Here is a 12,541-nt window from a genome sequence, read left to right on the forward strand (position 1 = left end):
TCGTGATATTTTCAGGGAAACATAATCACATTTCAGGTTGTAACTTGTTTCCAAGATCGGGTCTTTATATGAGAGTCAAATCAACAGAAAGGTCTCTTCCTAAAATGTTTAATAATACTTGCACCATTTTGTAAGTGATCCAGTTCCAAATATAATGGCCAAAGTATGATCCTGCATATACTCCTATGTAAAGAAAATTATTGGAAACATATTTTCCCTTCAATTTATTGGCAGGTTTTTGTTACCAGGATCTGTGTCCAGTCCTAGTCTTTGTTGACTCATGCCTGCCATAAAGTCATTTACGTTATTTCTCCCAGAGCTAATGGAACATCTGTTGCTTATCTTTAGGAGTGATTGCCAAGATTGTCTATATATAATACCAGAATTTCATTGTTTGCAGACCAGAATGTCATTGCTCTCAGTCTGGTTTCCGGCAAATCATGGTACCGAGACAGCCCTGCTGGAATTACAGACCAATATTGCTAGTAACATTGAGGAATGTAATGCAGCGTGACTTTTATTACTGGACCTCTCTCCTCAGCCTTTGATTTGATTGATGTCATGCATAGACTGCTTTGAGATGGGTCACGTGTTCTTAGTTCAGTGAAAACAACAAGGAGACACAACAGACTAATCCTTAGACTACGGGGTTTATTAACACGGAGCGTGGCTCGCCGCAGTGAATGGAGGTTACCATGGAAGCTACGTGACTCGTTGCTAAGGGGAAGCTACGTGCGTGTGGGATCACAGCGTTAGTCATGTGATCTTGGCTATTTAGCCACGCCTCCACTTTGGTTTAGTGCTTCTGTTTTTGGCCTTTTTTTCTTGTTCTGACTACGTTACTACTTGACCCGGCTTTTGGACTGGACTTGCTTTTGGATTTCCCTTGTCTGCTTAGTTGCCTTCTGTCTTCCTGGTTACAAACTCTTGCTCTTGTTCCTTGATTACGTCTGGTATTTCTCCTCTTGTTCCCGTACTGCCCGCTTGGTTTTCGACCCTGATTGAACTTGGATAACTCTTTTGGTTTACGATTCTATCTGTTTAAATAACACGTTCGAGACAGTGTTAACCTCTCCGTGTGACAACTTCTGCGGTGCCGTGGGACAGCCGCCGCTGCTCCGTGGAACAGCCGCCGCTGCCCCGCGGGACAGCTTCCGCTGCTCCGAGGGAGATCTTCCACTATAACGCCGGAATCAGCACAACTCCACGTTATCACAGCCAACCAAGAACAGCATCTGTCTCTAAACAGTAGAACAGTTTCTTTTGAATCCAATCCTCCAGCTGAATAAGAGCGTTCTGCATTTTTGTGCCCAATTTAAGGAATATTTTGGGTAAGCAGGATTTTTTCTTCTCTTGTTATATATAGTTTTTGTCTATCTGATTTCAGGGAAATAGGATCATAGTGTTCAACTTTCTTTCAGAACATCCGTTGGATATCGCCCTAGAACCAGGTGTGCTAGTCATTCCAAGTCTGTTGTTATTATTCAGGTTAGTGTGATTAACATTTGGGAACTGTTTTCTGAAATCTTAATCAGAGTTGTTCTAATCACATATCTCTTGTTGTTTATTTTCTACAGCCACGAGGTCTCGGTGGGAATCCAATCTTTCAATTAATAGATTGCTTTGTATGTTTAATTTTACATTCAAAGTGATACATTAGTGGGAAGAATTCTTCTTCTACACTACGAGTTCAAGTCTGAGAAGAGGAATTCTGACAATTGACCACGCTCTACTGTTGGACAGATTAATTGAGGTAGAGAAATGTTCACCTCATGCTGCCAACTGGTTTAAATCTTTTTTAGGACCTAGAATGGCTGCAGTGATTAAAGGAAATGCCTCTTCAAAAAAATTAATCTCTGATATGCGGTGTGCCACAGGGCCATGCCTGTCGCCACTTCTTTTCAATGTTTTCTCAAAACCCCTATGCGACTTTCTCACAACTCTGGGTGTCCGGTTTACGAACTATGCCGCCAACACCCAGATGGTTTGAGCTATTTGGTGTATATAGGGACGATGCTCACAGAGTTAATGGCGTGTTTGAAGCCATACGATGATGGATGGCGGCAAACTCTTTAGCTCTTAATGAGGAAAGAACTGAGCTGCTGATTATAGGCACCCAAAAAAAACTGAAAAAGCTGGATGACCAGTATGCATATTTTAAGATGAATGGTAATGACATAACAGTATCTGAATATGTAAAAATGCTAGGAGTCTGACTCCCAGTTACCTTTTAAGAGGAATATCTCATACTTGAAATCAACATGCGACTTCTACACAAATCTACTCTGGCAAATTTGCCCATTCCTTCCTGCTACAAACAGAGCTATGATTGCAGGTGCAATCAAACACAAAACTGGATTACTGCAACAGCCTCTTGATGGGTAAATCTAAGACAAATATAAAAAAGTTGCTAGTAATTCAAAATGGAGCGGTCCAGGCAGTCTATGGACTGAGTCGACGCTCCAAGATCTCGTCCGCTAGGAGGAAGCTGCACTGGCTCCCCGTTGAGCAACGCATTAAATTCAAAGGCGTGGTTTTAGTGTAAACATGCTTATCAGGCAATGCATCCTGCTATCTTTCCAACAGGATCAAAGGAGCTTCCGTAAAAAGGACCCTCTGCTCAAATGGCAACCAGCTACTGCATCAGCCGCGAGTTACCCTTCAGAGGATTGGTAGTGCCGGTTTCAATATCTGGGCACCTACCATTTGGAATCCTCTCCCCCTTGATTTCAAGAGATGTGTGTCCATTGCTTTATTTTTAAAAAACAGCTCAAGATAACGGTGTTTGATGGAGGGACGGTCTAGTTAATCAATTTTTTTGTTGCTTCAACCATACCGGAATCTCTCCACTGACTGCCTACCATTTTATGTTACATGTCTGTTTATGTCTTTGTGAGCGCCTTGAGGCCTACGGGCGAATGGCGCAATACAAAAAACAATATAGATAAAGGGATAGATACGTGGATAGATACGTGGATAGATAAATAGGATTGCTCTACCTCCATGCTCATGGATAGTTTTATGTAACCCATCACTTGTCAGTTCGGTCCTGGGCTACACCATGAAGCAAACTGTAATCCATGTATTTAAGGTTTTGTTTTCACAGAGGTCAACTGTAATAACCTTTTCTGTAATCTACCCTCTTCTTCTGACGACCCCTCCAGCTAATCCAGAATAGGGCTGCAAGACTTATCCTTGGCCTCAAGCCCAGCGACCGCATCTCTCTTGCCCTAAAATATCTCCACTGTCTCCCGGTTGCTGCAAGGATCAAATTCAAATACTTCTGCATCATCCACAAGGCTGTCTGGGGCCGGGGACAAGGCTATCTACAGCTGGTTCACACTAAATACACTCCCTCCAGATCTTTACGTTCCCCCGGCACCAACTCTGTGTGTTAAGCGCTTCGCTAAACAGCAAGCTGGTGGCCAATCTCTTTCCTCAGCAGGCTCCCTCCTATGGAACTTCCTCCCTCTTCCTCTTCATCTTGAGCCGGATCTCCTGAAATTCCGGAAGCTCATCAAGACTTTCCTTTTTCCCTCCTCCTTCCCTCCCTCCCTCCTCTGCTAAATCCCACATGTTGCTGAGATTGGTGACCAGGGAGGGCCCTTATGTGTCCTCCTGGGTCCTGGCTTCCCACCCCCAATCACCTACATCCTGCACCCCGCACCCCAGCACTTTGCCTTGGCACCCACTGGCCTATGTCACCACAGGTCTGCACTTACTTATTTTTTGCCGGCTGACCCCTCCACCTAGGCACTTAAAGCTGCTCACTGCCCAGCACTTCCATCTTGATACACCTTGCACTTACATCCCCACTCTCTCTCTGCACTTGCACGTTCTGAATGCTCACAAGGCCTAGTAGCTCAGCCTCTATCTTTCATTTTTATATTTGTTTTCATTCCCATGTCCCCTCACTGTTGCCCTGTGGGAGCCTTGAAACACAATTTACTTGATGTATAAGCGCCTCACAAATGCACAATAAATTAACCTCATCAACCATTTAGTCGTGCACAAACCCACCCTATATATTGGCTCTGTGAGCTTCAAGGAGATCCTCTTACAGATAAGGGTAAGAAAGTGCTGCATAAGTGTAGAGGGAAGGGAACCAGATCTTGCACTTTGAAATCCGTGGGAAATTTTTTTTTTTTTTGCGTTCAGCACAGCTTTTCCTCATTGCACAGAAACCTCATACTTTTAAATGTTACAATTTCTTCACACATGAGGCCTTTTTTTAAAAATATTTTGCATCAGGCCATCATTGTCCAGCTGTTTTATGTATACGTTAGATCAAACTAGCACAGGCACTGGAGTTTCACTGGTATACAGTTCCTTTCCATCCCAGCTGGAGAATGTCCGTCTTTCTATTTTTACATTGCAGGATTCTTTTTGAGAAAAGTGCCTTTATTTTTTTTCATAATGTAGTGAAAGGTAGGCCTCTAATTTTAGTTCTATGCCATTCACACACATGGCACACTTAATGTTAGTCTTCCTTTTTCTGACAACTGTTGATGCATTTGCCTGTGTTGCAATTTCCATGCTGGCCTTTCAGTCCGCCAGTTAAAAGTGTGCTTTCAAATTCCAAGTCAGTATTTCTGCTTTGATAGGCCCAGTCAGCCAAATTCAGTTTCCTTTCGTCTTTGGACCGCATTTGAACCCCATAGTCACAATGTGGTACCTGCTGCAGTCAGCCACCCCTTCACAGCACCTTCCATCAATCTATCCTTGGTGGCTCTGCAGGGCTGGCTTAAGCATGGCTGGCTGGTGGCTGACGGCTGTGCTGGCTTAGGTCCTGTTTCTCGATGACAAATAATGCAGCTCTGGCCCCTTGTCTTTCTTCAGGGTGGCCCCAAAAAGCACTTGGTGCTTCCTGGGCAGCCCCCTGCACGCGTGGGGGCCGGCCAGTAATCACCACCGCGCCGGAGGTCCTTTAGCATCTTCAGGTTGGGCCTGTTAGCTGGGGGGGCATGCCCGTCATCACGGATGCACCCGTGGCCATCTTAGAGTCGGGGGCATCCTCATGACAACAGGAGACGCCGCCACGGAGCAACATTTTTTCGCGCCCGCCCCCCCACCTCCCCCAAGCAATGTGTCATTAGATGCATGGGGGTGTTCTGTGGTCTTCACCTGGGCTACGCCCGCGGCTTTCCTTCACCCAGGCTGCCCAACGGAGAAGCCCCAGACTGATTACTCCTCACCTCCTCTTTAGTCTGCAGGATGGAGTGGACTTTGTGCTCTTCACCTCTCGAGCTGCGCCTGGCATACGCAGGCCGGGAGGACTCCTGTGAAGGGACAGCATCTCTGGCCATGAGGTGGGCCATCGGGGGCACGTATGGGCAGCCTGGTCTGGGTCACGCCCCCCACACGCTGCCTGGGATGTTCTTCTTTGGCAGAGTCAGCTCCTGGCACACTGCCTGGGTCCTGGATATGGTGGGGCCTGTCCACCATATCCAGGACAGATGCCATGGCCCTGGGGCAGCCGGGCTGCCCTTAGCTTTAGCAGCTCGGCCTGCTCGCTTAGCCTCAGGGAGGGGATCCCCATGTGCCATTTCATGGGATTTAGGCCCCGGGAGACTGCTCGAGGCAACGACCACCAACCCGCTTTCTATCTCTACTTTCTTTCTCTCGCCTCCAACTGTCTTTAGTTTTAAATCCTCTCTGGATTCACTTTCCAAATGTATTAAAATACTTTATTTACCCTAGTGTCTGCGACTTTATTCCTATAGTACCCTAGGGGCCAACCAGGTAGCTCCTACTAGCCGGGCCGCCTGTTACACTAGGTTCAGGCATGTGATAGCAGACATGCCCGCTGGCCCTCCACAGTTGCTGCTCAGCTTTTTCTGCCGTCACTTGGAAATATTACAGACAAACAGTGCAGGTTTATGACCTGTACTTATGAATAAGAAGCAATGACACGGAATACACATAGTTACCAGGTGAGACTAACTTTAGTAATACAAGGTGGACGCAGTAGTTCTCTCTTGCGATTAGCAAATGAAAATAGTCAGATGCTATGCACAACATAACATACATACTACATTCCGCACAAATTAGCAAGAGTGTGAAATCAGAGAAAAGGGAGGTCATCAAAAAGGGAGGCCAATGGCAAGAGGCTTGTTTCAAGGACAACGGCATGTTCAGCCAAAGTTCTCAAATACAATGTACTACTGCATGGCAGTGAGGCTAAACTGGTTCTATTGAATAACCCAGATAGCTATATTCTCAATGACCCTTTCAATCCTCCGGCATAGTGTCGCCTTTAGATGCAATTCCTGGAGACGGCCCCTGGTTCCTTGTAAGGTCACACCAGCTAATGGTTGCAGGGCAGTTGGCGGTACTGGTGAACTAGAGGTGGAGGAGATTGGTTTTTAAGTCGATAACAGAACCAGAGATCACTATTTCTTTGGTGGTCGGTTTCTCGGGATGGTGGGGTGGGGGGGTGGGGGCGGGTGGCATCCAGAGAGCTGGGGGAAGCAGGGATTGATAGGGGGATGTTTGAGGTACCTCATGGTTGGGGTCTCAGCCAGTCTGTGGGAATAAGCTCCTTCCACAGGGGCAGTGAGGGCAGGGGGACAGAACACGCTCAGAACCAAATACCTTAAAAAGGCTTCAATAAACTTCACCATCACAGAGCATGAAACGAGCAAACTCCGGCTTACCTTCCTTCGCTTCTCAAAGTTGATCATTCCGTTCTGCAAATACAATAAAATATTTATTTAGCACACATCACAGGCTAAATAGCCACTTGGCATTTAAATAATGTGTTATTATCGCTAAACTCAATAGTATTCAAAGTAGCTATCTTCACAGCTGGTGCTGAACCCAGTGAGCTATCTTAGTGGCATCATTAGAGGCGCGACACTAGTGTCTGGAGCAACTGCCAGCATTGATGTCTCCAGGCCACAAGATTGGCGGCTCTGCCCTGAGGGCAGGCCCTGATGCTGAGTTGGAGTAGGCTCATATAGCTTGGCAGGCTTTTCCAGAAAACACTTTCCATGTTCGAAATGCAAGGGAGAGGCAACATGTGAAGACGGCGAAGGCCTTATGTGGAGAATGCATAGGAAAGTGAGGGGGTTGATGACTAGTGCCATCTCTTCCCGGGCGTACAGTTCCTCGGCATTCTAGCCTTAATATATGCGCAGGTCTATGGGATATTCCTACGGTCAGACCTGTAACCCCCAGTAGAGATTCTTCAGTAGCCCAACCAGGTAAATTAGTCGCTTTTTCTGAGTGCAACTAACTGGATGGTGTGGGAAACCTGAAGGTGTCTCCCTGGCTAGTCCCAGGGATCTGACATCCAGGTGGCCAGTAGACGGCCATCGCTATTGGAGCCAGTTCCTGGGGGTGGACTAGTGAGGGAGGATCACCTGGATGAGGGGTCCTTGGGGAGTAGGAGACCGATGGGTGATATGCGGTATCCCCCTTCTTCAAACACCTTTTCCCCATCCTACCACGTAGGATATTACAAAACACTGCCCCCCTCCTTTTCTGATACGAACAGTTTTGCACAACATAGAAGACAATGGACTAACACCAGAGCCGTTTACCTGACATGTCCTAGTACAAGGGTCAGGCAAAGTCAGGCAATTGACCAGAACCACACACACCAAAAAGCCCTTTCTCTTCCCCACAGGGATAAAAGGTGAAGCACGAAAGCACAATACGAGCAAGGCCCAAGTCCCATACATGACATCCTGCTTCCCTACCACCAAAACGTACGGCCAATAGCTAGCATCCTTCTACGCCCAGGGCCCAGGCCCCAGGCCATGCACCTGCCATCCTTCCCCCCCCCACAACATCCAGGCCCCATACCTGGCATCCTGCCTTCCCACCACCATAGCCTTGTCCTCATACCTAGTATTCTGCCTCCTCATCAGCCAGAGGTCAGTACACAAGCCCCATAATTGGCATCTTGCCTCTCCACCACCCAGAGCCCAAGCCCCGTACCTGGCCTCCTTTCCTCCAAATACCCAGAGCCCAAGTCCCATACCTGGCATTGTGCCTCCTCAGCAGCCAGAGGCCTGAACGCAATCTCCATATATGGCATCCTGCCTCCCACTACCATTGCCTTGTCCTCATACCTAGCATTCTGCCTCCTCAGCAGCCAGATACCCAGAGTCCAAGTCCCATACATGGCATCCTGTCTTCTCAACAGCCAGAGGTCATAACGCAAGCTATATACCTGGCATTCTTCCACCGCAACACATAGAACCCAAGCCCAATAGCATGCAACATACCTCCCTACCACCGGAGCACCATACCTGGCATTGTGCCTCCTCAACAGCCAGAGGTCAGAATGCAAGCCCCATGTATGGCATCCTGCCTCCTCACCAGCCCCGGCCCCATACCTGGCACCCTGCCTTTTCAATAGCCCGATTCCAGAACGCAAACCCTATACCTGGCATCCTGCTGCCCCACCACCATAATGCAGGCCCCATACCTGGACTCCTGTCTCCTCAATGGCCAGGGGCTAGAACGCAAGCCCCAAACTGCCATCCATCCCCCCAAACACCCAGAACCCAAGCCCCATAACAGGCATCCTACCAGTCCACGCCCTATTCATATGAGCAAATAAATATCCAGATCTACGTGAGAGTGAGCAAGGCTGTAGAAGCATTGTGAAGAGGTGGGTCAATGGATGGCGCATTAAATCGAATAAACAGAGATGATTTTGATTGGCCCTGAACATCTTTCAGCGGATCAATCCAGGCGCCAGCCTCCTCCTCGCATCCTTGGCTCCCTGCTGGCTTTCGTTGCCGAAGTCAAGAGCTTAGGGTGTATATTGCAATCCAACCTTGGCAGTAAACAGCAAGTTGGAGCCAAGGTGCAATCGGTGTTCTGCCCTCTTCATCTACCACGTCATGTCATTCCATTTGCCCCCGAGAAAGACCACGCAACCGTGGTAGGAGCTTTGATTAACTCCAGATTAGACTATGGAAAGAGCACGCATGCAGGTGTTCCCGATAGACCGCTCCAGCGATATTTAAAGTTCCTAAAACAGGGGGCGATCTCCCTCACTAATCCCTTCACTGGCTTCCTGTCAAGCAGAGGTTCCATTTTAAGGTCCTCTGTTTGATCTTCAAGTGCACACACAATCTAGCGCCTAGCTAGCTCTCCAGGCGCGTGCTTCGATCCTCCGATAAGTATCTACTGGGGATTCCACCTTCGAGATAGATCTATAGGGCGACAGGTGCTTCTCAATGCCTGGCCCCAGGCTCTGGAATTCTCGGCCTTTAGATATTTGCAGCATGAGTTTATTTGCTCAGTTCTTTCTGGGAGGCCATATTAGTTTATCTAATTGGTTCCTTTCGTAGCTACCCATTTGTATTGTTGACTTGGGCGCAACGAGTTCTTTGTTGCCACCATCTGCGCCTAGAGGCATTCATTCGGTCTGACGTGAGTTACAAATTCATCAAAATAGAAATAAATAGGACCAACTGCCAAGTGTCCAAAGTGAGATTCTTTAAGACGGAGTTGCTTATTTTGGGGTAAGAGCCGCGCCTGAAGAAGTTGGAGTCACGCTACCGCCAATTCAAGATCGCTGCCTGCATTATACCCGTAGCCCCATTGCTTACAGCTCTTGCAGTATGTTCAAACTCCCGATTATCAGTGAAAAAGCATGTAGTGCATTTCCGATCATCGTGTCCGATACCACCCCACTCCTGAAGCCGATTAGTCCACGTTTATCGGCAGGTAACGGATCACTTTTAGCCTGTGCACTTATCTCAAAACTCGACTATCGCAATAGTTTGTTGATGGGTACATACAAGACCAACCGTGAAGCTTTACAGGTCATTCAGAATGGTGCAGTAAGGGCAGCTCGAGGGCTGGGCAAGTCAGAACATGTATCCGAAGCACGAAGATCCCTTCATTGTGTGCCGATTACACTGAGTATTTCACGTAAAAGTCTTACTCTGACGCACAAATGTAGGGCTGACAAAGGCCCTGTGCTACTTGGCTGTCGATTACAAGATGCTCCCAGGCCAAGACTATTGCGATCGAATGATGTCAATAACCCCCTTTGGCAGAATAAGCTTTGATGGTGTCGCACCAGAGTAACCTGCCGTCTACACTCGCGCCATACCCTGTGTTCTCAAATTTAAGGTGGCAATTAAAACCTTCTTCAACTACAAGGACTAAGTATTTGGCATTTGCCCGTCTGCCCTGTTTATGCTCTGGGTGCATTATGCCTGACCCTGGATATGGGTTTCATTATCCCTTGGGTACTTACTTGTCCTTGTCCGTGTTGTATATGTTCCATGTGCGCACCCAGGCTTCTTGGGCGTGTTACACGTAACGCATAATAAAACATATTAATAATAAAACGGTTGCACCCAGTGTTTATCAGGTGTTCTGTTGGCAACTACCTGGACATCGTCACATACAAGTCCCCACTGAATCAGCACAGATAACACAATAGATAGAATTCACATCACCCGTAGAAATTCCCTAAACAGCACACTAACCACAGATACAGCTCCTCACACTGCTCAAACACAACAATGACAGACGGCATAGTCACATAAACAATTCCCGTTACCAGCCTGGAGCGCACCTTAAGCACTGCCCAGACAACTCACAAACATATCAAACTTGCAGACCAGAGAGAAGAGCAAGTTAACTCTCTTGCCTGGTAACGCTCTTTCGATGGGATGCTCGACAGTAATCACCACAGCACAGCTGTGCTGTGCTGATTACTGTCATAGATATGGAATACGTCAGAGGACCCAATCCCCTCGAATCCTACCTTTTCAGATCACGTACACATCAACATTGCAACAAAGCAACCTTGCCCTGCTTCTGCATTAGTCTCTAGAAGATCCTGAGAACCCAAGAAACCGTAGACTGTGTGCTATTCAAGACTTAATAACACAGCATAACAGGGCACGACAAAACATTTCACTCATTCACCCGTGGGTCTGTACTATGGACGGCCCACGCCATTTTGGTGACTGGCAGCAACAGAGGACGACATTTATTTTAGCTCTGCTGGGGTCAGTCCTCTGTGCATGAAGAGATGTGCCCAGGATCACACACTTTGGTTACACAGTGAAACTGGGATTGTAACCCAAACTAGACTTTAGGCGTTTGAGCACATAACTTTCTAGCTGAACTTGGTGAAAAGCCTATAACAGTAATACGGCCTTGGAGCAGAGTGCTCAAGTGTCCCATGACCAGGCATGAGAAGGCCGTCCAGTCCTGTTTATGCTTCTAAAGTCCCAGAACCCAAAGGGGAAAAAGAGGACTGGATGGCCTTATCGCGCTTGGAAACTTGAGTGTTCTGGTAGTTTACTTGCAAAATACATATTCCTCACGTTAAAGTAACCTTACAATAGGTTATCCTTAGTGAAACATGTTAAGCCAAAAAAATATTCTTGTCATTTTATTTTCCACATCTTGAAAGGAAAGATGGAAGTCACAGAAGCCTCAAAAATGCCTTCTTTTTACACAAATGTACTTTTCTCACTTTAGGAATCGACTTTAGGAAGACTTAATTACCAAGTTTGAAAAGTGAAGCTTACTTGTGTAACATTAAGTATCTTATAAATTGACAGCCAGCGCTGAGGAGTCTTTCAGGTGGAATACAGAACCCATCAGTGCCAAATGCTTAAACATATGCAAGAAGAAGGGCGCGCTGATGAGAGCAAGGGGTCATTGCAGGTCGTTAAAGGGCTGCCTGCAGGCCAGGCAAGGAGCTCGGTTCAGCCACCCACTTTAAGCGGACTTGAGAACACTCTCCCAGGGCAGGTCTTCACCTGCCGCCCCTCGATGGGCGGGCACAAAGGGGGAGCAACAATCTGAAGGGGAGGCCTGTGCCCCCCTGTCCCTACAATAGCGACGCCAGTCGTAGGGCTTAGCAATAGCCAAGTCTTCTGGACTGCACTGTCAGGTTTCAGGCTGTTATCCGAAGCTTTGGCATGAATATCCACTGGGGTCCACCAGGTGGTGCTATGACGCCATATTTAAAAACCTAACCCATTCTGAATGTTAATAAGGCTACAGAAAATACTACCAGAAGTAACTCTTGTTTTCTTTCAAATCATACAAGATGGTCTATGCCAAGGGTCTGCAATCTGTGGCTCTCTAGAGGTTTTGGACTACAACTCCCATGATCCCATATCATGGAGTATATATCTACTACCGAGGGGAGTTGTAGTGAGGAGCCAAAGGTTGCAGACCCCTATTAGACACATTTCACCTGTAAGTAGGACGCTAGATAAGAATTGAAGGTATGAATATTTTACACCCTGCTTTTGGAAGTTGTAGGTAAAATGTTTTTGGAGGGGGGGGGGTGTAAAAACGTTGCTTTCATTCCTTACTGGCATATATTTTTTGTCTTGTGTAATCTAAACTTTTTTTGCAGTGCGCTATGCTTGTAAATGAAAGAAGCATCTTCTTATGTAAGTGCCTACACACTGGGCCACACTCTAGCAGAGGTCCACTTTGCAGAAGGTGCTGCTCATGCTACTGGTCTGAACACAGCACCGGAGCAGTGCAGGTGGCATGAAGCGGAGACACATGTGTACCGGCTACCCCCTGTACT

General features: G+C 47.2%; 1 protein-coding gene across 3 annotated transcripts in view; it reads right to left on the minus strand.

The window, feature by feature from the left end:
* The window catches only part of RGL3 (ral guanine nucleotide dissociation stimulator like 3), a 577,979-nt gene that overhangs the window by 80,475 nt on the left and 484,963 nt on the right, over positions 1-12,541 (minus strand). For all 3 annotated transcript variants that reach the window (XM_069604164.1, XM_069604163.1, XM_069604165.1), the window contains exon 12: positions 6,657-6,689. In XM_069604164.1, the coding sequence (XP_069460265.1) occupies positions 6,657-6,689 (33 nt within the window). The remainder of the gene's footprint in view (positions 1-6,656; positions 6,690-12,541) is intronic.

Source organism: Ambystoma mexicanum, chromosome 3q (genome assembly GCF_040938575.1).
Source record: "Ambystoma mexicanum isolate Mex_15411 chromosome 3q, UKY_AmexF1_1, whole genome shotgun sequence".
Classification (NCBI taxonomy): domain Eukaryota; kingdom Metazoa; phylum Chordata; class Amphibia; order Caudata; family Ambystomatidae; genus Ambystoma; species Ambystoma mexicanum.